This window comes from Nannobrachium achirus, assembly GCF_963921795.1.
Source record: "Nannobrachium achirus genome assembly, chromosome: 13".
Taxonomy (NCBI): Eukaryota; Metazoa; Chordata; class Actinopteri; order Myctophiformes; family Myctophidae; genus Nannobrachium; species Nannobrachium achirus.
This window is the reverse complement of record NC_137833.1, coordinates 3,560,583-3,588,171: the sequence shown is the minus strand read 5'-3', so window position 1 is coordinate 3,588,171 and position 27,589 is coordinate 3,560,583. Positions and strand designations below refer to the sequence as shown.

The 27,589-nt window shown below is 41.0% G+C and overlaps 1 protein-coding gene across 2 annotated transcripts in view; it reads right to left on the bottom strand.

Moving 5' to 3' along the window:
• The window catches only part of lmbrd1 (LMBR1 domain containing 1), a 438,470-nt gene that overhangs the window by 291,166 nt on the left and 119,715 nt on the right, over positions 1-27,589 (bottom strand). For both annotated transcript variants that reach the window (XR_013962669.1, XM_080741062.1), the window contains exons 10-14: positions 11,129-11,193; positions 9,524-9,626; positions 7,171-7,275; positions 5,740-5,889; positions 3,767-3,848 (exon numbers count right to left, since the gene is read on the bottom strand). Coding sequence is in view for 1 of the 2 variants with exons in the window: in XM_080741062.1 (XP_080597188.1) it covers positions 3,767-3,848; positions 5,740-5,889; positions 7,171-7,275; positions 9,524-9,626; positions 11,129-11,193 (505 nt within the window). In the remaining variant the exon portion in view is untranslated. The remainder of the gene's footprint in view (positions 1-3,766; positions 3,849-5,739; positions 5,890-7,170; positions 7,276-9,523; positions 9,627-11,128; positions 11,194-27,589) is intronic.

Below are 27,589 nucleotides of genomic sequence, written 5' to 3'. Positions count from 1 at the left end.
CCAAAAAGAAACAACACAACTCAAGGGCGATTCACAGTGTACATAGAAGTCCATGAATCTTCTTCTCACTTGCTACTTCAGCTGTGTGCGTTACCACTAAATATTCATGGACGCAGACAGTTTGTTCTTGACCTTTGTGTGAGGCTAGTTGTTATGGGGCTACACAGAATGGTACTGTAGATGGAAAAACGCTCGCTTACATTCTCTGGCCGACCCGAGGCCTAGAACCGTCATACGGCGGAATTATTTCCCAGTGCACAATTACCTTGAACACGGAGCCTCTTTAACCTTGTGCGAGCATTCTACAGCGAGTGTTTCCCAAACATAGGTATCTGGTTTATATTATAGAGCCATGGGGGACTCTAGTCAACACATATAGGGTTTAAAGTATGAGCCTAATCCCAACTAAGGCCAACAAGTTGTCCAAAATATATCACCACAGGGAAAAAGAACAAGCACATCGCCATTATGTTTGCTTTGTTATGGTTTAAGCCATTTAGACCTAGAATTATGCTTTAACTATTGAAAAATAGCAGATATACAAGCTGCAAGCTTGTAGATCTGCTATTTTTGAAAAGTCGTGAAAATGTATGCAAATCTTTGAATACAGTATATGTATTTTTAAAGCAAACATTTCTAACTAAAATTTTGCTTCTGGGGGGTCCCTAGAAGTAAATATTTTGAAATGGGGGTCCGTGGCCAAATACATATCACTTTGGGGGTCCTTCACATGAAAAGGTTTGAGCACCACTGACAAAGAAATGTTTCTATGTCACACATTTTCAAAAATAGCAGATATACAAGCTCGCAGCGCGGCACTCGGTGCCGCGCTGTGAGATTGTATGTCTGCTATTTTTCAATGGTTAAAGCAAAACATTACGCCCAATAATGTGTACCCGGTCTACATGGTATAACAACGTGATTTAGTGGTCCCCCTCTGCAGTCATGACTCATGCTTGCTACGCACCGTGGGTTTCAGTGCTGCAACGAGTACAGTGACCTCAAGGCACCGCGGATGGGAATAAAAAGGCGAGCCCACGCACACACAAAAAGGAAAACACTGGGAGACGAGTGACCGATGTGGTAATCGTGAGTCAAAATAAATCACGCTGTTTTGAATTATTGAACACGCGGCGACTGAATGAACACAATCATACAGTATGGGTCCCCCTAACTGGAGCGATACAACTGGAGCGATACAACTGGAGCGATACAACTGGAGCGATACAACTGTCGCACGGCTGCTGCTGCATGCGTTACCTTTGTGGATGAAAAAGAACTTCACAGATGGCCGTAAATTATTTCACTGGGAGGAGAAACAAGGATGGGTAGGATTGATGATTAAAGAATTATTAAATGATCAACCGACCCATCCCCAACAATTTCAGATACTTAAAGGAGCTATAGTCAACTTTTTCATTGTAGGGCCGACACTTTGTTTACATCCTAGTCTATAGACTAGAATGTAAACAAAGTGTCGGTCTGACAATGGCCAAAATGATTATTTTACGCTTTTTGTGGTCATTTTTGAATAGAAACACATAATATGAAGCTTATTTTTTTTATAAAATATTTACGAAACATTATTTTTATTTTAGCATCCGTTTTTCAAGAAAAAGTTGACTATAGCTCCTTTAAAAAAATAATAATAATCAAATGTTCCAAAACAGCCAAAATAGCAGATCTTCAAGCTCATAATGCCTTGCTTCACAATGTGTTGTGAGCTAGTAGATCATCTAAATTCTTTATTCTTAGTAAGAATAGAGAATATAGATGATCAACTATTAATCACATGTACTAACCATTATAACAGCAGCCCTAACATACTGTATGCATCTTACAATAAATGCGAGAAATCTCTGTGAGTGTGTATGTATGTAACTAATCCGCATATCTTGAGAACCATTCGCCCCTGTATGTCTGACATCAGGGCATTCCGATACAGAGATCTCGATATATGGGCATAAAATGGACGCAGACAAGACAGATACAGATATCTCCATATACAGTATGGGCATAAATGGACACAGGCAAACAGATGATCAAAATGGGTCCTATGACAACAGGTATAATGGGGTTTGCATTAAAGGGTGGGGCATTCATTCCCTATTTACATCGTTCCCGTAGTCTGGTCCCCGACTAGACACTTGTACTGTATAAAACAATGTGTATTTTCTTTCCTGCTCAACAGTAACATTCTACAAGTTTGAGGTGAAAAACCTTTAGCTTCACACTGTACTTGCCCTTTCCTCATTAGGGGTTAAAACCTTTATCTTCACACTGTACTTGCCCTTTCCTCATTAGGGTTTAAAAATATCTCCCTTAATAATAGGTACTGTTCATGTGACAGTGATGCTGCACCGTTGCCTTGCTTCGTCTTCCCCACTCTAGTATTAGACAATACATTAATACATTATTTCTCGCTGGAAAAGTGGATGCCGTATTTCCACATTGTGTTTTCATGGGTGACTTAAGGCAATGAGCGTCGACAGCAAGAGAGGCCACCAAATGCATAAGTAAATGGTTGTCTTTGTCTTTAATCTGTACGGTAAATAATGGATGGAGATGAAGAGGCTTACAGTGTCACTGTTGTACAAGGCATGTTCAAGTCTCTACACACATCCACATCCTCACGTTCACTCGGAATTCATTCCTTTTGTGAGGGTAGGGATGGGACGATAAGCGATGTTATCGTTTATCGTGATAAAAAAAAACACTCCCGATAATCGTATCGTGGAGATTTAATTTATCGTGATATCGTCCTCCGTCATACACTGGGATCAATTCACCTTTTATTTGCAGAGCTGCATATCCGGTACCACTTAAACCCTCTGTAATTGGTAAAAGGTACTTAGAATATACGTACTTGATGCAGTCTTTTTCCACTCTCTATCAAATGTCTTTGCCAAAAGAATTGCCGATCTACAAGCTCACAACGCGTCGCAACACGTCGCAACGCAATGTGTCGCGTTGTGAGCTTGTAGATCTGCAATTTTTGGGCAAACGTTACCCCAGGATAATGGCTTTTGATTATCGCGATAATAATGGTAAATCGCGATTTATTTCGTCACAATAATCGTGATATGACATTTTCATATCGTCCCATCCCCTAGAGTCTCTACACGTATCCTTTTCTTTCACTCGGAATGAATTCCTTTTGTGAGGGATCAAAGTTTGATGATGAGGTGGCAGGGGCGTCATAAGGGGGAGGAAAGTGGGACTGAGTTACTAGTGTCCAAGGTGGAGGGGCCCTAGTAACTTTATCTATTGAAAAATAGCAGATATACAAGCTCACAGCGCGGCACCGAGTGCCGCGCTGCGAGCGTTGTGCGAGCGTTGTGAAAATGTGTGAAAATCTTTGAATATATGTATTTTTTAAGCGAACATTTCTAACTCAAATTTTGCTTCTGGGGGAGGGGGTCCCTGGAACTAAATATTTTGAGATCGGGGTCCGTGGCCAAATACATATCATCTTGGGGGTCCTTGACATAGGTTTCTTGCACACATTTTCACGATTTCTCAAAAATAGCAGATCTACAAGCTCGCAGCGCGGCACTCGGTGCCACGCTGTGAGCTTGTATATCTGCTATTTTTCAATACCGGTAGTTAACATTCATGGGGGGCCCGCAGTGAATACTTGTACCCAGGGCCCAGCATTTGGTGTGACGCCCCTGGGAGGCGGTCGGACCGGTGAGATGCTGCGCGTGCCGTACGTTATGTAAACAGTGTTGTTCCCACTCTATCAGCAGGGATCAGTCAGACTTACCTTCAGGCGCATCGGCGTCACAGATCTTGGTTGTCCCAGAGGTGGAATTCCCAGGTGAAAGCCCTTCTGAAGACGTCTGGCTCTAAGATCAAACACACACAATATCCATAGGAGGCATGGGTCTGATTAGCATGGGAATAATAAGAACAAATCCTACCCTATAATACACCTCAGAAGGAAAACAATAAAACAGCCACAACCTCTAGACTAGAAACCTGTTGATTAGAGATGGGATTTATGGATTTTTGAAGTGAGCCGGATCTCCTGGGATCCGTTCCTTTCAACGAGCCGTTCAAAAGAGTGTCTCATTTTAATTACTAGTTACTTTGTAGATTTTGATTATAATGACAAATAACTTCAACCATATATACATTTATTTCTGACATATATAGGTACATACCTGCCATTTGAAAATAGCCGATCTACAAGCTCACAATGGGTCGCGTTGCGACACATTGTGAGCTTGTAGATCGGCTATTTTCAAATGATTTTTCTACATTTTATTCATTGGGAAACCTGTGAAACAGGACATTCTGCATAATGAGTACTTTCTAGTACTATTGGCACTTTATAGGACCAGGTCACCTCTGGGACAACCAGATCTTATTTTATTGTTGTGTGGGACACGATCAACACAATCCTGAGTTATTTTTTGTGTTCAATCTGTGTTTTTAGATATTTTAGTATTTCAGCCGATTTCAGCATGCTACAACTGGTCATATGATGCATTTTATTTCATGCTTTAACTACTGAAAAATAGCAGATATACAAGCTCACAGCGTGGCACTGAGTGCCGTGCTGCGAGCTTGTAGATCTGCTATTTTAAAAAAATCGTGAAAATTAGAATTTTGTTACGATTCATTAAGTGTCTTTTGAATCCTTCTAAGGTTTATTTGAAAAACCTGTGTTTCTATGTCAGCAATCGTCAATGAAAAGGTCCTTTTCACTTAGCTGGAGCTCAGTTAGTCTGTTCTTGAGAGACCACTATGTCAGTGGTTCTCAAATGTGACCGAACACAGCTGAGGGCTAGTCATTGAAATTTTTTTCATTTTCATTTTTTTATTTCATTTGAAAGCTGGGAATCATAGCTACAAAATGATATATTGGTTGTGAAGATTGACCCAACAGTTTTGTAGATATAGCTTATAGAGTTATGCCTGCAGAAATACTAGATCTGAGAAATTCAGCCATTTAGATAAAATGTAACCTGCAAAATGTGAGGTTTCTCTTCACATTAATTAAAAAAAGTCTTATTTACATGCAGAGTTAAGCTCTGGCGTTTAAGTGAAATGTAGCCTGATATTTATGAAATGCTTTTGTGGCTTTATCACATTTTAGAAAAAAAGAAATAATAATAATTTCAGGGCTGGTCTAAAGCTGTGCTTTCCAAAATGACTGCCCCTCTGCTATGCTGGGACACAAATGTTTTCATGTGAAGGACCAGCAAAATTATATGTATTTGGCAACGGACCCCCATCTCAAAATATTGTATCGGGGACCACCCAGAAGCAAATATTTGTGTTACAAACGTTCGCTTTAAAAAATAAATATATTCAAAGATGTGCACACATTTTCACAACTTTTTCAAAAATAGCAGATCTACAAGCTTGCAGCGCGGCACTCGGTGCCGCGCTGTGAGCTTGTATATCTGCTATTTTTCGATAGCTAAAGCATTCAATAATTCCAGGCCCTAAATGGGTTAAATAAACACACTCGCTTCTGGCAAAGACGGCACTCTCTGAAAGCCCTAGCGTTCACTTTTACAAAAAGATGTGCCCCACCACACACAGACAGACAGTAATAGCTAGAGGTGGGACAGATTGAATCAAAAGAGCTTGAAAAGGCATTGATTGGTGTCATAACACATCAGACGCAGGTTGACCTCACCTGTACGAGGTATTTCTGGCTGCCATACATGACGTACTGCGGCGCCAGGCTGTAGATCATGTAGCTGGTGTGAAGGGTTGACTCACCTGTACGAGGTATTTCTGGCTGCCATACATGACATACTGCGGCGCCAGGCTGTAGATCATGTAGCTGGTGTGAAGGACGATCAGCAGGAGGATCATACAGAGGAACAGAAGGGCCTGGGGACGCGTTCTTTTGGGTCTTATTTTGTACAACTGCAAAAGAAAACATCAGTCAAGTCTTGTAGTAGTTGCATCTGTGTTCGCAAAATCATGCCCAGAATACTGTATGTATGCCATACCTTTGATGAAGATACAGTATGGCATAGAGTATAAAACAAATATTGACAACATACATTTGCCAAAGAGTATTTAATAAGTAATAATTGTGGGCTTGCTGAAAGCAAGCACATGTATGTTATCTTCATTATTTATCTATCAAGTTCTTCTCAAAAATTAAGTAATCTATCAGTCAAGTTCTCCTCAAAATGACATAAGACACTGCCTTTGTACCGACAGTACAAAGCAGGGACAGGCTGGCCATTGGGAAAAACGGGACAACTCCCGAACGGCCGGTTCATTCCCGGCCGGTCCAGGCCAGCCATTAGGAAAAAATAAAATGTCGGCCATTTTGGGGGCTGGGCGGCCAACAAAGTAAATCGTCACTGTCGGGTAGAAACCTTGTATCTCCAAGTTTCAAATTCATACATTTTTTCGCAAAGCAAAGCCCTGCTTCATCATACAAGGCCGTTGCACAAAAGTAGTGAAAACAGCAGATCTACAAGCACACAACGCCTCATGTGCTTGTAGATCGGCTGTTTTCACTAGTTTAAATCATTTTTAAAATGATAAATACAAAATAAACGGTTTTGGACATACAAGGTTTCCACCCGACAACAACGAAATATAACTCATGTAATTGGCCCACTGACTTGTCACTTGTCATGATCTGAAATGGCAAATCTTTGAGTAGCAGCAGCGCTATAGAGAGATCTCTCTCTATAGCACGCAATGAGGGCCTCTCCAACTCTTTTTCCCGGGCTGAATCAGGGGCCCAGCACGTCCCTGGTACAAAGGCAGGGCCCTTAGCCAATGAGGTGCAGCCAAAGGGTAGATCTTTCGTAGGAACAGTATTTCTAGTAATAATAATAACTTTATTTATAGCACCTTTCCAGACAAAGTCACAACGTGCTGCACAGAAAATCTGCACACTAAAGTACAGGATTGAAAAGAAGAGCAAAAGGATAACTTGGCCGACCTTTCAACCTAAACGACTCCCGTTGTTCTGCAGTGACGTGGACAAGTGTGGAAAAACACCTTACGGTATGTATTCTGTTTATTTATCCAAAGAACGTTGACGTCACAAAATGGCGAGTGGCTAAACGATGGCTAGATTATCTAATCACATCAGAACAATGGGATTTAGGTTGGAAGAACCTGTCACCATCTTCCTTTATCCACTGAGGTGTTATAAGGACAGTGGGGGTCTCTTCCTACCCGTATCCAGAAGAACCAGATGCCCATGTTGCGAATGCCAGCCATGGATGTGAGCACAAAGTACACAGTGATGACTGTAATCAGAATGTAGTCCAACGGGAAAACCTGTGGAATCACAAAGAGTTGAGAGAATGAGAGAGTTCAGTTCAGTAACATCTCCTTCAGTTCAGTAGTCACATGCAAGGACAGTATTGTTGGAGGGGTTTTATTTAAAGGTATATTCAGTGATTGTATTTCATTCAAATACAAATATAATTGGTACATTTTCCATTCATTCTCCTCACTAGAATGTGTGCTGACCATATAAGGACTTCCACCATGGCCCGTGTTACGAGCATAGCTAGATTTGGTTTTCAGAGGTGGCCAGCCAGTCCTCGACCAATCAGGGTAGAGTATGGCTGTAGTTATGTTATGATGTTTAGTTATGATGGTCAAAATAAAGGTTTTGAGAACCACAGTCGCTCTGAATTAAGAACGTCTGCTAAATGCCTCGATTGTAAACTACTGAACTCATAAAATGCCACAGTCTGGTAGTAAATCAGCAGCATACATATACTGAAGCTGGAGATGTAGGCCTACCGATATTCAGTGATTGGGTCTGATGATCAAAACGAGAACATTATAATGGTGTAAAAAAATCTATAAAAAAATAAACATTTCCACGCTGTAAGGCCAGTAAGGGGCAAGATGACCCCCGGCCACTTTCATTATCACTGAATACACCTTTAATACCCCCAGGTAGGGGTGGGCGATATGGTGATAAATATCGTTGAGACGATACGATGTCTCCACGATATGCCTTTTCAGAGGTATCGTATATATCGTGATACGAGGGAGCCTTATAAAAAATCCTGTTGAATTGTTAATACAGAGATTCATTACAGAATTCAGTTAAATCTGCATTTTGGTCTAAATCAGTAGTTCTCAAACTTTAAAATGTCAAGGTCTCCCCTTAACTCTGATAGTATACAAATGAAACCAAATGGAACCTTACGGGTCCATTTGGTTTCATTTGAAAATGGGTTGCAAAAGTTTTGGATAAAAAATTTAAGAAAAAGGTAAATAAATACAAAAATACTTCTGGGCAATTTATGTTTTTGAAATGATCAGGTGACCAGCATAGATGTATTTAAATATTATCTCTGTTTAGTCTTAAGAAGAGCATGGGCTCCAGACATCACGGTTGCAATAAATTGCACTTTAGGGAGCGACACTGTGCCAACCTTCCGGTTATCTTTCATGATTGGTCTCTACGGGTCCAGCACCTGCCCTTAATGGTGGGTGGATTTGTGCGACTTGTGTGATATTATGTGGCGTTATTAACCATCAACCAGTCAGACTGTGTGATTTGACCAAACCGTTATATAAATGTCGACAGTTTTATGGAGAATGAGTACCTATGTTGAAGAACACAGGTACTTTCATTTTCCTACAGTATAATTCAATATGTTGGAGAACACCCAACAATACAGCTTCTATACAAAACTGGAGCATGTGCGCGTTCCTCCACTTACATTCTTTGGTTAACTGAGATAAGTCCGTCTTGCAACATTTATTTTGGATTGCTGTTCACTTAGATCAACCAACACAGGGATGCTGACAGAACCCTCGCTAAAAACCCCAGGGCAAAAATCCACTCGTCCGAGACAGTTTGCCCCCCTGGCCCCCAAGTTGTGGAATAAACTCCCTGTCGCACTTAGAACAACGGACTCACTCGCTAGCTTTCGCCGCGGACTGAAGACTCACCTTTTCAGACTCCACCTAAACCCTTAGCACTACTGAAAAATCAATGAACATACAGGAAGCAAGCTAGTTAGCATTTGTTTTTTAGGTTTTTTAGAACTTTTTTTTCCTTTACTGATTATATTGTGTTTTTTTCTAGATAGATATCCACTTGCATTTGTTATATTGCTGTTGATGTACTGACATATTATCTTGTTTATTATTGTGATGTTTTTATCTGCTTATTGTAAGTCGCTTTGGATTAAAAGCGTCTGCTAAATGCCTAAATGTAAACTGTAAACTGTAAACTGTAAACTTTCCACCTTGGCGGATTTAGAAATAAATTAGAAAAAAGCTTTTATTTCATGCTTCATTATAAGATTCCCTTTTGCCATTAACCCCTTAAAATCTTTGATTTTAGATTTTAGCGTTAGCTGTTCAAAAATAGCAGATATACAAACAACCGTGTACACCTGCTCTTTTTGAACATTTCCGAAAAATTCAACATTTTCGAAGGCATTTGTAGAGTTGGCCTGCAGGTCTTAATGGGTTAAAATAGGGCCCAACTTCAGGGAAATCAAAGTGAATGTTTTTTTTGTAATTCCAGCACAGATGTCAAGGTAAGACTCACAGGTTGCAGGGCCAACAGGAGTTCATTCAGTGGGTTGGTGAGGTTGGTGCCAAAGATGATGAAGCCAGAGCTGATGCCAGCAGAATGCATGGCCTTGTCCAAACTGAAACAACACAACAAGAAGACTATTAGTCAGGGAATTTTAATAAAACCCTGGGAATAAATTCCTTACCAAACAATTTCTTCACCAATGTGTTCGTAAAGGTGTCTAGTAACATATCTAACAAAGATTGAAATTCAACATCCCTAGCAAAATGTTTGACAGCTTCACAAGGTGTATGGGGTCCATTTTTGTCCCAAGGAATGTTTTTCGTGCAAAACAAATGCTTGCAATGGATTCAGAATAATGAAAAACACCTAGTTAGACCCCTCACATCCCACTTAAAGCATATTTTTGGGAGTGATTTGTTCCCTTATAGTACAGTCTATAGTAAGTGAATGAGACCCAGAATTACCCTAGCTGTCAAACATTTTGCTAGGGATGTTGAATTTCAATCTTTGTTAGATATGTTACTAGACACCTTTACCAACACATTGGTGAAGAAATTGTTTGGTACGAAATGTATTCCCAGATTTGACAGGTATTCTGCTAATTTCCCCTGACTATATGAGAAAAAAAAAAGAAACTCACACCAAAATCAAATATCGCAATATTTTGGACCAAACTCCACAAAATATGAAAATCTTTCTTTTCAACTTAAAAAAAAAAAATGTTCCAAAACAGTGGCTCTACAAGCTCATAATGTGATTCCTTGAGAGCTTGTAGTTCTCCTATTAGTGCTATTTTTGAAAATCTTTGACACATTTTTAAGTAAAAATAAGGCATAGTTGATTCAAACCAGGAAAAGATCTCTTTGCTACTGTATATCATGACATTATGAAATGCAAAATCCCATTTGATATGTATTCTCGTTTCACAATATACAGCATTGCACAGGCTTAACCCATTCCGAACGGGTACACATTATTGTGTATCATTATTTTATGCTTTAACTATTGAAAAATAGCAGATATACAAGCTCTCAGCGCGGCACCGAGTACCGCGCTGCGAGCTTGTAGATCTGCTATTTTTTTTTTTATCGTGAAAATTCTATAAGTGTCTTTTGAATCCTTCTAAAAAACCTGTGTTTCTATGTCAGTAATCTGGCCAGCCATCGTCAAAGAAAAGGTCCTTTTCACTTGGAGCTCAGTTAGTCTGTTCTTGAGAGACTACTATGTCAGTGGTTCTCAAACCTTTTCATGTGAAGGACCCCCAAACTGATATTTATTTGGTCAAGGACCCCCATGTCAAAATATTTAGTTCCAGGGACCACCCAGAAGCAACATTTTAGTTACAAACGTTTGCTTTAAAAATACATATATTCAAAGATTTGCACACATTTTCATGATTTAAAAAAAATAGCAGATCTACAAGCTTGCAGCGCGGCACTCGGTGCCGCGCTGTGAGCTTGTATATCTGCTATTTTTCAATAGTTAAAGCAGTCAATAATTCTAGGCCAAAAATGGGTTAATTACAATAATGATATTATCCCACTCATTATCTGGTATAACATAATCACAGTGCATGACATCTGTTACTCTGTAACCGTATACATAATTACTTACTTTGAAATGAAAAGGGCAACGGTGAACAGAAGCGCCACCAGGATGAAGAACACGCCCAATATTATCTGAAAAAGGAATGAATCAAATCAATAATCGCTAGAGATACTGTTCAGAGCTAAATGCAAATCACTTCCCGACTGTATCCAGGGGTTGTTCTCAATGCGAGAGAGTCGGTATCTATTGAGAGGAAAATTCATATAAAAAAAAAAAAAGGAACGGATAAATATCCGAAGTAGATGTGTAACGGTCAAGGGAGTCAAGCTGTGGAACAAATGTGATAATGAATTAAAAGAGTGTACAAATATGGATAAGTTTAAGAAACTTTTTTAAAAACAAAACCATAGATAGCTATGCAGAGTAAAAGGACGATCTTATCTTAGTGGAGAGTCCTTCATTTAAGTTGCTAGTGGTACTATTTTATTATTACCAGATTTAAGGATTTATGGAATTTAGGAGAAATAAAATGTTTATTTAAACTTTTGTATCGTAATCGTTTTGATTGCTGTATTATCGAGTGGAATCATGTTATATAAATGTACAGGAATTGTTTGAATAACTGTTATACTAATGATGTTTCACATGTTTTAAAAAAACTTTAGGGTAGACGTAATAAGCTTAGGCTTCAGTCTATTCCTTTTTTTCCAGGGAAAGGAAATGTATGAAATGTGTTTTTGAAGTGTGTTTATGAAATTCAATGTGTCTTTTACATGGGAAAAATAAATAAATAAACTAAAACTATAATCTTTATGCATATTTATGCACGAATGCATGTACATACTAGGGATGGGACGATATGAACATTTCATATCACGATTATTGTGACAAAAGAAATCACGATTTACGATATTATCGCGATAATCAAAATCCATTATCCTGGGGCGGAACATTTGCCAAAAAATAGCCGATCTACAAGCTCACAACGCCTCGCAACGCGATGCGTTGTGAGCTTGTAGATCGGCTATTTTTTGGCAAGACATTTGATAGAGTGAAAAAAAGACGTATCAAGTACGTATATTACAAGTAACTTTTACCAGTTATAGAGGGTTTAAGTGGTACCGGATATGCAGCTCGGCAAATAAAAGGTGAATTGATCCCAGTGCATGACGGAGGACGACATCCCGATATATCAATCTCCACGATATACGATCATCGTGAGTGTTTTTTATCGCGATAAACGATAATTAAGCAATATTACACGAGAGGGTGTGCATTATCGCGGTTATTTGCGCGCCAGCCTTGCTGCAGGAGCGAGCCGAAGGTAAGTAAAAAAAAAAAAAAAAAAAAGAAATGTATCCCCCAATTTGAAATAGTAGTTAATTAATGTATATATTTTTCCCATTCTAAATGTCTAGAGGCTCACATCTAGTCACCACATACTAGAATACCGTTAAAAACGTATTCCGCAGCAGGAAATCGGAGAAAATCAGTAACCAAGATGCAAAAAATTATAAAATTATAAAAAAAAATATATTGATTTTTTTCTTTTACTTTTTTTTTTTTCGATATCGATATGTTGCGATATTAATAAATGTTATGAATATCGACTTCGATTATCTCCCGTTTCGATAATCGGTCGATCCCTAAATGATACTAGGTGCACTGCTGTTGTATAATATGGCTTATCGTCCCATATCCCTACTACATACGAGCATGTATACTGTACTGTACTGTACTGTATATGCAGTCCACTCAGTCCCCAACAGGGGTACGGGGGGGGGGGGGGGGGGGGGGGACATGCTGCTAAGGCGTGGACCGGGCCTGTAAACGTAACCTTTGGGTCATGTTATATTTTGTCCAGGCAGGACCATATGGCCTGGGCTTAGACTGGCAGCCAGGGGAACAGTGGCACAGCCCACAAAAAGGCAAGGGTGTCACCACCAGATCCTGGGCCCTGGGTACAAGGATTCACTGCGGGGCCCCCCCATGAATGTTCTTCATAGGGGGAGGAGGGGTTTAACCCATTTAGACTGGGAACGCATTATAACACGTTATTTTGTGCTTTAACTATTGAAAAATAGCAGATATACAAGCTCACAGCGCGCTGCGAGCTTGTAGATCTGCTATTTTTGTCATTCTTTGTCTTTGAATATTTCAAATCCTTCTAGGGTCCCCCATCTCAAAATATTTACTTCCATCGACCCCCCAGAAGCAAAATTTTAGTTACAAATGTTCGCTTAAAAACTGTATATGTATATTCAAAGTTTTACACAAATCTTCACGATAATGAAGGCCTCCTCCACCTTGGGCCCTGGTAACTCAGTCCCACTTTTCCCCCCCTTGTGACGCCCCTGAAGCAGGCAGGAAGCAAGCAGAGGGAGGTGTGTGTGTGTGTGTGCGTGTGTGCGTGCGTGCGTGCGTGCGTGCGTGCGTGCGTGCGTGTGTGCGTGCGTGCGTGCGTGCGTGTGTGCGCGTGCGTGCGTGCGTGTGTGTGTGTGTGCGCGTGTGCGTGCGCGCGTGTGTGTGTGTGTGTGTGTGTGTGTGTGTGTGTGTGTGTAGACAGGGCGGGGGTTGGCAAGTGCTACAGCGGCCCAGTGGCCCATAAACATTTACCACATGAACCCTAGGCGTCACGATTCTTGGCAAGTCAAAAAGAATACTGGGAATATTCTGGGAAAATAGACAATCTATGAGCTCAGAGCTCAGAGTGTTCCCAGCTATTTTCGGTGAATAGATAAGGGGGAAAAAAAGGAGTGGGCCGAGGATAGGCCCTTGGGGGATAACGGTCAATGTTTAATAAAATGATTCAACAACAGGAGATTAAATTAAACATTTTAAAAAGATATTGTGCACCTGTTTAACTCAGTCGGTGCCATATTTAAAGTGGGATGACCTCTTATATTGCCGGTTCGCCAACAAAGGGTTAAAAAAATAGTGTGCACGCTGGTGCACACATTCGTGCACAGATCATGCACTATGCATGTGCATGCTTTTCACAGCTTTCAAACAAAAAAATCCGCTTGGAAATCCGTTCAGGCATTCAGGAGAAAGGAGCCCTTATGTTTTCTTCAAATGTAAACAAACATGGCTGCCATGTTTGAAAGATGGGGTTGGTATGGGGGTTAAACATGCAATTTCGCGATCGCGATCATGCAAATTTTTTTTTTCAAAAAAAATTTTTCCAAATTTTTTTTTTTTTTATTATTTTTTTAAAAAAGACGTTCAGAAGACGTCTGGCAGGGAGGTCCATAGTGAAAAAGACGTTTTAAAGACGTTTTTATCATAGAAACTTCTTTTTTGGCAGGGTATGAGTTAACAATAACAAAAAGAGAATAAAGGTTCACCTAACCTGTTTTCTTCCTGTAAAAGATATACAGTATATATATATTATGAATTAATGTTTACACACACACAGGCTTGAACCAACCAATTTCAACTATCTTGACATCTATCCATCAATCCATGTTCAACTGTAATTCCGCATTCGTTATGAAACGCCAGCAACGCGCTGCGATGCGTTGTGAGCTTGGAGGTCTGCTATTTTACAATATTTCCACCAAAAGGCCCTTTTTGTAAATGTCAGCCTCTGCCTCTCTAACATTCTCTGCACGTCAGTGACTTTAGGTCTGAATCGTCTCTTTTCACCTCCAGGGAAAACCAAACAGGCAGAGCATTGCAAATAGATGTCCTTCCCTCCACCCACACAAGAACACCATGAGAAGTGACTGACTTGACTTGTGTTTCATATTTTCCAGTGACTGATAGAAACCTATTTTTGCTCTGCACAAAAATCTCGCTGCCTTGGCAAACCAACAACCAAAGACCGTATGCCACTGGTTTGTAACCTTTCCTGGTTCAGGGCCCACTTTGTAAAATCTCAAGATTCTACAAAAGTAATGTCAAAAATCCACCCACCCATATCACCACTTAACATGGCTGTTGTGTTAACTCTTCTAGTGCCTATCCCGGCCGCGGTCTGTTTACATCGGCCCGCGAGAGCGTCGCGCCGCCGATATTTGCCGTCCACTCCAATGCAATCCATGATCTTTAGAGCACATTTTCTCTTTTCCATGCATATCCATGAGGTGCACAAGGTTTAATCACGGCTAAATCGCCGAAAATAGGGCTTCTAAAATGCTTGGTAGCCAATAGCTAACTTCAAGCTAACTTCATCCTGTTCCTGTTCATGACACAAAGGAAAGTGTTCAGGCGCGTCATGGCTGCGCACGGCTTGTGCATATACAGCGTATGTCTATGGTGGATTCTCTGGCCATTGGGCGCCCTCATGTGGTGATTCTGGGCACTGTATGAGTTAACACTCGGTGACTGAAAATAAATCACTTCTTCTCTGACTACATTTATCTGTCGAAATGACCTGTAATTCTCTCCCCCTTTTGGGCAAAAGAGTAAGTAGGACGTCACACCTCCTCCCCTGCTGCCAGCGGGGGTTCTATTGTCTTCTAATAGAACTAGAATAGAGAACTTTACCTGTCAATTTGACCTATAAATGCAGTCAGAGTGGTATAAATGTATATTATTTCATACTTAGGAAACGTTTCAGAAGGGGGGACAAAAAAAACGAGAACATATGTCTTGAGTATTTAGGAAAAGTCATGGAAGGGGACATTTCTGAGACCTTCACGGGGAGAGTTATTGCACTTTGCAATCACAAAATCAGTCAAAATGACCGGTTAGTCAGCCATGTGTTTTAAGTGGTCAGATGGCTGTGCTGTGTGCATTTTCAGGGCAGGGTTATTTTCATGATCAATCAATCAATCTATCTATCTATCTATCTATCTATCTATCTATCTATCTATCTATCTATCTATCTATCTATCTATCTGTATTGATTGTGTTCCAGCTTGGATCAATGGAACTAACACTGTATACTTTAAAGGTCATATGACATCAAAATTTCATTTTTTAAATACTTTTTTTTTTATGTTTCCTGACCTCAATTACATAAAAAAGAAACAGAGCTTTCAACATTCAGTGTTTTCTTCTGTTATCTGTAGTTTTTAGAATAATTAGGCTCAGAAAAGTGGGTTCATTGGCCCTCTGGACGTACGCATCATTGTCCATTCCTTTAAGTTAAATGTTCTTATTTATCGGCATCACAATGAAAACTCACTCACAAGGTTTTGAAGAAGAAATAGCTTAATATTTATTATTATATTAAGCTTGTTATAATCACTGCTGTATGCCACTGCTGGTGTAAGTTGTAGAATTCAGCATGCAATGCTATTCTGTGTGGTTCCACTTCCAACAGTATCATTCATGCAGTACCATTCTTGACAGCGGAACAGTTAGACCACGGATATTAGCTGGCCATTATTTAAGACCTTCAGCTAAGAGGTAGAGCAAATTAATTGGCAAATGCAGAACAATTAATCAAATAAAATCGATGGAGCTCTATAGCGCTGGGGTGGCTCCTGAACCTTTATGAATCCCCCGGTACGAGTGGCGGTGATACAATTATACACACCATCATCATCGGAAAATACATTTCAACAATGTGACGAACAAAGAACGGATGTGCTGTGAAATCTTCATCGTCAAAAACTGTAAGTATTAAGATGCTGCAGCACAGGAGCATCTAATAAAATGGTAAATGGTGCATTTATATAGCGCTTTTATCCAAAGCGCTTCACATAGATTGTGCATTACATTCACCCATTCACGCATTCAAACATTCATACACCGATGGTGGTGGAAACCATGCAAGGCACCAACCTACTCACCGGGAGCAATTAGGGGTTCAGAGTCTTGCTCAAGGACTCTTCGACATTAACTCAGGGGGAGCCCGGATTCGAACTGGGAACCCTTCGGGAACCCTTCGAGCTCTAATATCGGTTTCTCTACCCCTGAGCTATGCCGCCCCCGGCTACTCTAATAAGACACCTATACAGTAGCGCATTCACGAATAGTGATTTTTAGTATTCGAATTATTCGACCTCAAAGTATTCGAATAGTCGAATATTCGACAGGACTGGCCAAACTGTCAAATATTAAGTACAAGAGGCGAACATTGTGAAATAAGACGATCTACGGCGGCTCCCACAAAACTGTGAAAAGTGATGACTCATCACTAAACCATAATTTTATGGGGGCTGTTTATAGCCCAAGAAATGTTTTTTTTTTTTTTTTTTTTTTTTGTGCAAAACAAATGCTTGCAATGGATTCAGAATCCATTGCGAGCAGAAACCCCTAGTTTGACCCCTCACATGCTACTTAAAGCATATTTATTTGTGTTTTATCCTGTATAGTTAATTTAATGGGACTCCAACTTTCATCAGCTGTGGTTTATCCTAGGGAAACTGAATTTCAGTCTTTGTGGGATGTGTTACTAGACACCTTTACAAACACATTGGTGAAGAAACCTTTTGGTAAGGAATTTATTCCAGGATTTGACACTATTTCTTAAGATAACCCCTGACTATACCTCTTGATAGACACTGCTGCCCCAGAAGCTCACAACATGACGCGTACATCAGTCAACTAATTATACAGGGTTGAAGTGGTTAACCCATTTAGAACGGGTACACATCATTGTGTATCATTATTTTATGCTTTAACTATTGAAAAACAGCAGATATACAAGCTCACAGCGCGGCACTCGTTTCTAGATCTGCTATTTTTGGAAAATCGTGAAAATTAGAATTTTGACCCGATTCTATAGGTGTCTTTTGAATCCTTCTAAGATTTTTTTGAAAAACCCTATGTTTCTATGTCAGCAATCTGTCTCGCCATCGTCAAAGAAAAGGTCCATTTCACTTAAATGGAGCTCAGTTAGTCTGTTCTTGAGAGACTACTGTGTCAGTGGTTCTCAAACCTTTTCATGTGAAGGACCCCCAAAATTATATGCATTTGACCACGGACCCCCCATCTCAAAATATTTAGTTCCAGGGACCCCCCAGAAGCAAAATTTGAGTTACAAACGTTTGCTTTGAAAATACATACATTCAAAGATTTGCACACATTTTCACGGCTTTTTCAAAAATAGCAGATCTACAAGCTCGCAGCGCGGCACTCTGTGCCGCGCTGTGAGCTTGCATATCTGCTATTTTTCACTGGTTAAAGCATTCAATAATTCCAGGCCGAGATGGGTTTTAAACATAGTGAAACGAAACAGGGTCAGAACCGTGCGGAGCAAGCAGCAGATCGGCTAACGGTCGGTGTGACACGTTGGGTTTGCGGTGACTGATCCGTGGCCAAGCCGGCTCGCTGTTGGGTTGACATGAAAGGCGGCAGCCGGAGCAATAAGAGAGAGAGTCACCGCTAGCTGCCGTTCCCCCGTCGCTCAGCTTATCACTCCTCGCTGGTGTCTGAGTATACAGTAAATAAATCTCCCATCTCATTACTGTGTAAATTGCAGTCCGGGCTACCGTCATTAGTCGGGCCCCCCCGCGGATAAAGGCACACTGTTAGAGATACTGGTTTTACATGTCATTAGACCTTTAGGACCGATTGTTATGCTTTAAATATTAAAAAAAATAGCAGATCTACAAGCTCACAGCGCTGCGAGCTTGTAGATCTGCTATTTTTGAAAAGTCGTGAAAATGTGTGCAAATATTTGAATATATGTATTTTTTGAGCGAATATTTGTAACTCAAATGTTGCTTCTGGTGGGTCCCTGGAACTAAATATTTTGAGATGGGGGTCCATGGCCAAACACATATCATTTTGGGGGTCCTTGACATGAGGTTTGAGCCGTTTGCTATATTTGAAAAATTGTGCAAGTCTTTGACTATTTTGACCCAATCCTATAAGTGTCTTCCAAATCCTTCAAAGTTTTTTTTTTTGTTTTTAAAACTTTCAGTGGTGCTCAAGGACCCCCAAAATTACATGTATTTGGCCGCGGAAACCCATCTCAAAATATGTTGTTCCAGGGACCCCCCTCCCCAATAGCAAATATTTGAGTTACAAATAAGATACATTCAAAGATTTGCAAAAAAAGAAAAAGAATCCCGATAAAAAACTAAAATAGCAGATCTACAAGCTCACAGCTCCAGGTGTTAATGGGTTAGAGGTCCCTGCAGTGCCGTAAACCAGCAGAAAGAATGATTGGCGGCGGGGGCCTTGACACACCGACCAATGAGAGTGATGTAGGAACACGCTGTCCTATGGACACGCTGCAGTATGATCTATGATGAAGAGGTTTTCTTTAAGAGCAGACAATTATTTTCAGACCAATTTCCTTTCCTCACAATTTAGTCGCTATGCCAATCAATCCTCCCCCGTCCCCCACACACATTTCTGTTCATTCAACGGTACTGGCTCAACCTGCCAGTGAGGAGCCCCCACCGGGAGGACATACTGTTGTACCCTAATGGTTCACCTGCCAGTGAGGAGCCCCCACCGGGAGGACGTACTGTTGTACCCTAATGGTTCACCTGTCAGTGAGGAGCCCCCACCGGGAGGACGTACTGTTGTACCCTAATGGTTCACCTGTCAGTGAGGAGCCCCCACCGGGAGGACATACTGTTGTACCCTAATGGTTCACCTGCCAGTGAGGAGCCCCCACCGGGAGGACATACTGTTGTACCCTAATGGTTCACCTGCCAGTGAGGAGCCCCCACCGGGAGGACGTACTGTTGTACCCTAATGGTTCACCTGTCAGTGAGGAGCCCCCACCGGGAGGACGTACTGTTGTACCCTAATGGTTCACCTGCCAGTGAGGAGCCCCCACCAGGAGGACGTAGTGCCGCCCTGCGTCCTGTAACTCATCCCATCCAACGACTGCCGTCACCCCAGCCCGTAGGAGTAGGAGCAGCAACCAGTGGTGGAAAAAGTACTCACGTTCTTTTCACAACGCGTCACAATGCGATACGTTGTGAGCTTGTAGATCGGCTATTTTCAAACAGCTTAGGTATAAAAATAGGGCTAAAGTGGTTTATGTATATCTTATAATATTTAAATGTATATCTGCAAAGTATCTAGAAACTAAAGTTTTCAAATAAGTGTGGTGGAGTAAAAGTACAATATTTGGATCTGAGATGTAGTGGAGTAGAAGTAAAAGTATTGAAAATCGGAAATACTCAAGTGAAGTACAAATACCTCAAAATTGTACTTAAGTACAGTAGTTAAGTACATGTTACTGTACTTAGTTACTTTACACCACTTGCAGGAATGCAAAAATAACTTCCAATTCAAAAGTAGCAAAACTAGCAGATCTACAAGCTCTTTTTCTTCTTTTGTATGAGCTACTAGAATGACAAAGTAGCAATAATGCAATGTGGCCCTATGGAGTGAGTGTGGAAATATAGTGGCCCTCTCCATCATCCAAGCTGCCCACCCCTGGCCTAAATGATGCGACTAGCTATGACAGTATGACGCACACCTACTTTATGAGTGACGCACACCTACTTTATGAGTGACGCACACCTACTTTATGAGTGACGCACACCTACTTTATGAGTGACGCACACCTACTAGCTATGATGACGCACACCTACTTTATGAGCGTGAATCATAGGCATGCACACGGGAGCTTTTGACTATTTTTCTTTTGACAGGGAAAACTAATTAATACAGGGCAGTTTAAAAAGGACCTCACATCTTCCTCCAAACCAACACTGCGTGGGCTCTCCTTCTTGACTTTTAAGAATTCCGTTTAGTTTCCGAGTGAGGAGTCAAAGGGAAAGCAATTTAACTCTGATTTCTGCCGTCATTACAACCGCGCGCTAGCTGTGAAACAGCTTAATGTCACGTTAATGACTGCTATTTAAATCTAGCCCGCTTAGTTGGCATCAGGTGGTCATGTAAATTTTTTTTTTTACTTAAATACATTCCTACGAAGCTGAAATGAGACTATCTTTCCATTTCCACAAAACCAAATCAATTTGCCATTTGCAATTTAGGCGGTTAGCAGACGACTTACAATAAGCAAGGTAATCCATCAATACATCAATACATAAAATGCATAGAAATATCAATCTACAAAACAATGACATAGGTAGACCAATCACCTAATCAATAAAAGACGTTATATAAAACCTAAGAATGCTATCTAGCTTTCATGTATGGTCATTGAGGGTAGGAGAGTGCTACGGTAAGTGCTATGAGCTTAGGTGGAGTCTGAAGAGGTGAGTCTTCAAACTAGGGATGGACATCGGTATCGGCCAATATCAAAAATCGGCAGGTATGATATCAAACCGGCCGAATCGGTGATCGGCAGGTCACTGACATAAAACCGGTTTTATGCCAATTGTGTCTATGGCACTGCACAGCATGATGCTCTGGTCCTGTGACTAAAGTAAACATTAGCAAGTAGCAGCCAGTCTACTTAGTGGCAGCCTACAGAATACAGATGGTGCTGATTACTGCAATGTAAGGATATATTCCATAATCCTGTGTCAATGTCGTCTCCAAAAAGAAGGAGAAAAAAAAACAGACGGTCATATTAGACTGGATATTGTCTGTGTTTTTGGATATTGTACTATTGTGATTGATTTGGCATTAGTGTTCTTCTAGCTTATTGGTACTCAAATTGAAGTATGTCTTGTAGGCCTACTTGGCCTGAAAAAAGGGTATTTGAGCAACCCTATTTTCTAGTTCTTAGCTAAAGAAATCGGTATCGGAAAAATCGGTTTTGGCAGGTCAGACCTTCATAAAACCGGAGGATCGGTATCGGCCAAGAATTTCGCAATCGGTCCATCTCTACTTCAAACCACGGTGGAAGCTAGGGAGTGAGTCTGCTGTTCTAAGTGCAGCAGGGAGTTTATTCCACAGTTTGGGCGCCAGGAGGGCGAATTGTCGAAGACGAGTGGATCTTTGTCCTGGGGTTTTTAGCGAGGGTTCTGTCAGCATCCCCGTGTTAGCTGATCTGTTTGGTGACATTTCCCTTATACTGCTTCAGAAAGAAAGGCAAGCTGAACTATCCAGACGTGTTATGATGATGCAGGGATATGCTACAGCCTCGGGTAGCCAGACCATCTAATGATACAGTACGTCTGGTGACAAGTCAATATATGGGCTAGATCAATATTGAAGGCCTCCACTTACACAACTACACCCATTGCTTTGAAAACCAATCATGATATTATACCAATATGGACTGCCCTCAAGTCTTTGCTATTTTCCAGCCCCTACTGTATGTTCAATTTAGATGTCATGATTTTGAAACCGATTTTTTTTCACCCAGTGCCAATTGCCTATGTAATCTTGGGCTCTGCTCTCCCTCTACCATGCCTGGGGAGACAACGGACTGACCTCATGCTTCCTTCTATGCATGAGGAGTCCAAGTTGCTTCTTTTCACCTGACGGGGGCGGGGGGATTTCCCTGGTTTGGACGTAGCGTGTGGAAGGAACACAATATTCCAGCCAGTTCCTTTCCCCTCCATCAGGCGCCCCGGCTGGGGGAGGCGGTATAGAGACCAGGATTACTGTAGGGTATCTACCCTAGGAGCCCCCCCCCCCCCACCCCCACCTAAGGTGTGGGCGCTGATGACGCGGAGGAGCAAACACGCCCCCAGCACCCACGGCGTCCCCCGGTGGGAATCGAACCCAGGACCTTCTAGCTCTCTCAGGAGTTTAATGAACACTGGATTTTACAGAGTAGTTCTGAGTGTTGCCCTGGATTATGATAGACAAGTGATCTGCAAAATGTATGCATGAGATCCAGGTGTCGTCTGCCCATCTTAAAAAAAGGGGCAAAGAAAGAAAAGAAAAGGCAATCAAAGAGGCCTTTGTGAGCGGTGACTGCTTTGGTTTGTCCCCTGTGGAACCAGACACACTCCCTGAGAAACGCAACACTCTCCCTGAGAGACTTGAGACTCAAGTAGGCGAAGAAGAGGGTTCCCCTGGGACTGCTGTAGACGTGCGCACAGTTGTGGAAAGTAGAGCTGAAAAGTAAATGTAGAGCGGTCCAGATGAGAATCAGTAAGGGGAACATAAGAAAATCTGCCAAGTAAATCGTTACCAAGAAATGTCTTCACCAATGTGTTTCTAAGGGTGTGTAATAATATGTACTAAAAGGTTGAAATTCAACTCCCGGGGGAAACCTCATAAAAAAAACTGATTTGTGTTTGTGTCCCATTAACTTTACTATACAGGAAAAACATACAAAAAATAAATATGCTTTAAGTAGCATGTGAGGGGTCAGACTAGGTTTTTTTCATGATGCTGAATCCATTGCAAGCATTTGTTTTGCACGAAAAAGATTCTGGGGGCTACAAATGGCCCCTACAAAACGGTGAAAAGTGATGATTCATCACTAAACCATTGTTTTGTGGATCCGTTTTTAGCCCAAGGAATGTTTTTCGTGCAAAACAAATGCTTGCAATGGATTCAGCATCATGAAAAAACCCTAGTTTGACCCCTCACATGCTACTTAAAGCATATTTATTTTTTTGTATTTTTTTTCCTGTATAATAAATTAATGGGACACAAACACAAATCAGTTTTTTTATGAGGTTTCCCTCGGGAGTTGAATTTCAACCTTTTAGTACATATTATTACACACCTTTAGAAACACATTGGTGAAGACATTTCTTGGTAACGATTTACTTCGCAGATTGGTCAAATATCTTATAAAATCCCCTTACTAAATATACTGTAAGCTCAAAGAAAGGATTATCAAAAATTTAAAGTTTTGGATTCAAGATATTGGAATGAGGATTAGGCGAATTATACCTTATGCATTTTGCAGTGGGTGCATTTGTATGAAATAAATAGAACACAGAGGATCACTACAGTATGTACTTAATTGTAAAACAAATAGCGAACATGGTACGTCTACAAACTCACTCAAAAGGTTGCCTAAAATAAGGTGCCATGTCATAGTTCCGACTCCGACCACCTAAACCTAACCTTAACCCTAACCTCAGTAAAACCAACGCTGGTGAATGCTAACCTGGTGAATGTTAACCTGGCCAGAACATTGAGAGATTTTGATCAGTCTCCCTATAATAATGATGATGCATTGTGAGCATGTATCTCTGCATTTTGTTTTATACAACTCTTTCTCAGCCTGATCTCACTTTTACACAATTATTGCGAAGTCGTTCTCAGCCGGATCTCACTTTATCTCACTTTTACACAATAGGTGATTAACACAGCGGGTGCCCACGAGGTGTCTACACGACAATCTCTTTGATGTCCCAGGAGGCCCACGACGCGTTGACGTGTTTACTGTATATACAGTATTAACTTTAAATCTCACCGTTACGTTGGGGCTGCGCCTGGATGTAGCCCATTAGCCGCTAGTCGCTTCGAGTCGCCACTGAGAGCATCGCACGGCCCTTTTTCTCCGTATACTCCAATGCATTTCCCCATCTTTAAAGCCCTTTATCTCCGATGTTTGTTTTATGGCTAAAACTGTGGCCGCGTGCGGCAAAATGTCCAAATTTTGATCGGCAATGAACAGCTATGATCAACACTGGCCCATACAGTAAGTTACACAATAACATCCTGTCTGCGCTCATGTGACCAAGTGACGTAATGACGCATGCATTGACGCAACAGGGCCTTGTATTCTTCTATGGAAGTCAATAGAGTCTCTTTGGGCACTTAGCTGGGGCTCTGGCGCCTCCTTGTGGGCAGTCCTATTTTAAAGCACCTCTGGTTGCCTCGCTATCTCTGCCTATAAGTTTTGATACAATTTATTTTTATACATTTTGAAAAAGGTCCCCAAGAACAGGGACGCCAGGGTTAACACGGTTACATTACTGGTAGAATATCACAATGTGATGCCTCAAACTTTGTTCGGGATTGACCTTGTTACCACCGCTTCTCATATCCTTGTGACTATAAGCTAAATCTCCAGCGTGGTAAAGACTAAAATTAATAAATTATTCAAAGCTACAGCTCCCATAACCCAGGATCACCACAAGACAGTCTGGAGACATTCAATCAATGTCTTTGTTGCTGCTTATATAATTTGATGAAATCTTTCATTAAAAGGCTGACACTTGTACACAACATGGGGCAATTATGTTCATAAAATGACAGTTGAGTAGGTGTGGGCAGTATCAAAGTACAGTATACGGTATTAATTTTCAACACCGTAATAAATATTATTGATGGAAAATGAATGTATTACCAACAGGGAGGTTGCCAACAGAAAAGTTACTCGGCGCAAGAAAAGAAATAATTGGCTGGCAATTTTGCTCCACAGGTCTCCTCGCCAATCAATTAAACATGACTAGATATGGGATGATGAAAATGCTGCCACATATAACTTCATCTTGAGATGACTTCCTCCAACTACAAAAGCATTTTATTAGCCACAAGACTTTATTCAACTGCCAATCTGCCAAAAACCACCCACACATCATCCTCTCCACTCAGCCCACTGATGTGCAGGCATCGCAGCGGCAACTTATTGTCACAGGGTTCTCCAGTAAGTCTATGCTGAATCCATGGAAGAGTGGAGTTCTTATTTCTTCCACTCATTATTCCACAAGAAGACACTGTGTCTGCGCATGCAGAGTGTAACCACATTATGGTGTAAAATCTCTGTGGTATCAGTCCAAGTCATACAGTGTAACCTTTTCAATTAAACCAAAGTTACCTTTGATGTCATCGTTCAATGGTATATTGTTTCACAGTAACCGTTTTACATGCATAAAAAGGTTTATGACAACCTCTCTAAACACTACTGATAATCGAGGGATATCTTAAAAAGTCCAGGAATAAATTCCTTACCAAAACATTTCTTCACCAATGTGTTTGTAAAGGTGTCTAGTAACACATCTCACAAAGACTGAAATTCAGTTTCCCTAGGAAAATCTTTGACAGCTAGGGTAATTCTGGGTCTCATTCACTCACTATACACTATACTATCGGGGAAAAAAATCACTCTTAAAAAATATGCTTTAAGTGGGATGTGAGGGGTCTGACTATGTGTTTTTAATTATTCTGAATCCATTACAAGCATTTGTTTTGTACAAAAAAACATTCATTGGGCTAAAAACAGACCATAACATGATGGTTTAGTGATGAGTCATCACTTTTCACAGTAGTATGGGGGTCCATTTCTAGCCCAAGGAATGTTTTTGGTGCAAAACAAATGCTTGCAATGGATTCAGAATAATTAAAAACACCTAGTTAGACCCCTCACATCCCACTTAAAGCATATTTTTTGTGAGTGATTTTTTTCCCCCTATAGTATAGTGTATAGTGAGTGAATGAGACCCAGAATTACCCTAGCTGTCAAAGATTTTCCTAGGGAAACTGAATTTCAGTCTTTGTGAGATGTGTTACTAGACACCTTTACAAACACATTGGTGAAGATTTTTTTTGGTAAGAAATTTATTCCAGGATTTGACACTATTTCTAAAGATATCCCCTGATTATGAACACTATTTTTATTCAAGCGAGTCTCCCCTGGACACTCAACCAAGCATAAGCAGAGCTACAGTACAATGGATGTCAGACATCAACAATCTTGCCAATCCCCCAATACAGTTTGTTTGTAAAATAACACATACTTATCATGTTGAATGAACAAATTATTTTCCATCACTAATCCACTCATCAATGTCCATAATACATGATCAGGCAGTCTGAATCTAGCCTCGCAAACAGCCAGACTCTCCCAAGGGAGAGTCTGGCATCCGTCCATAGACAACTCATTACCATGACGTAGTTACTCACTTTGACTGACAGATCCAGTCAGTATAGCCATCAGTGCATCAAAACATGAAAAGAACCCAAAACATCGTTGGCAGAACAGCAAATGCGTCTTTTCCAGACAGAAATTCCAAAAGAACCGTTGTTGTTTTTGAAGTTCTGAGATGCCGTTGATTTCAGATAAAACATCACTTAACTCATATGTAGCCGATCCCGAGTATACTCGTGAAACATACTCGAGTATTTATAGTGCCGATCCCGAGTATACGCGCGATATTTACTGTATATACAGTAAAGCTGGCAAGGGCTACGTACCGTCCGTTGGAAAGTGCTGGCACGGGTGGACTCGCCGATTCATCATCATCGCGCATCCACGTGCACACAATAGTGATCCCTTAACATGGAAGCCAACGGTCTTTCTCATCTTTGATGTCCATTTTCTCCAAAAAACACTTTTGATGCCAAGGATGGCATTGGATTCTCGCTAAAATAGTACAAGCTGAAAGGCATCGATCCGCCATTACTGTTTACGCTTTGGACGACAACACTTCCGGGTAAATCTCAAACATCGTCAAGTAGGGAATTGTGAGCGCGATCTACTTCCGGCCTTCGAAATAAGAGACTGGCCGCGGACGGAGCAGGCAGCCGGCAGCTTGGATTTTTAACCCTTTCATGTCTGGAGCACTAAATGGGTTAATGCAGCTTTTATTTGCGAACTCGCGCTGGGTATGGGGAGGGGGGGTATGGGGACTGCCATGTTCGTTTACAAAATGTGAGAGGTGCAGCAGCCGCACGACCAATCAGGAGCGGCGTGAGGCGGGTCGCTCCAAATGCAGCCATTTGATTGGAAATTAGAAAATAATTTCTCGTAATGAGACACCAGGCCGAGAAAGGAAGCACATTGGTGATGACATAGCTCGAGATGGCCGTGCCAGGCTAGTCTGAATCAGA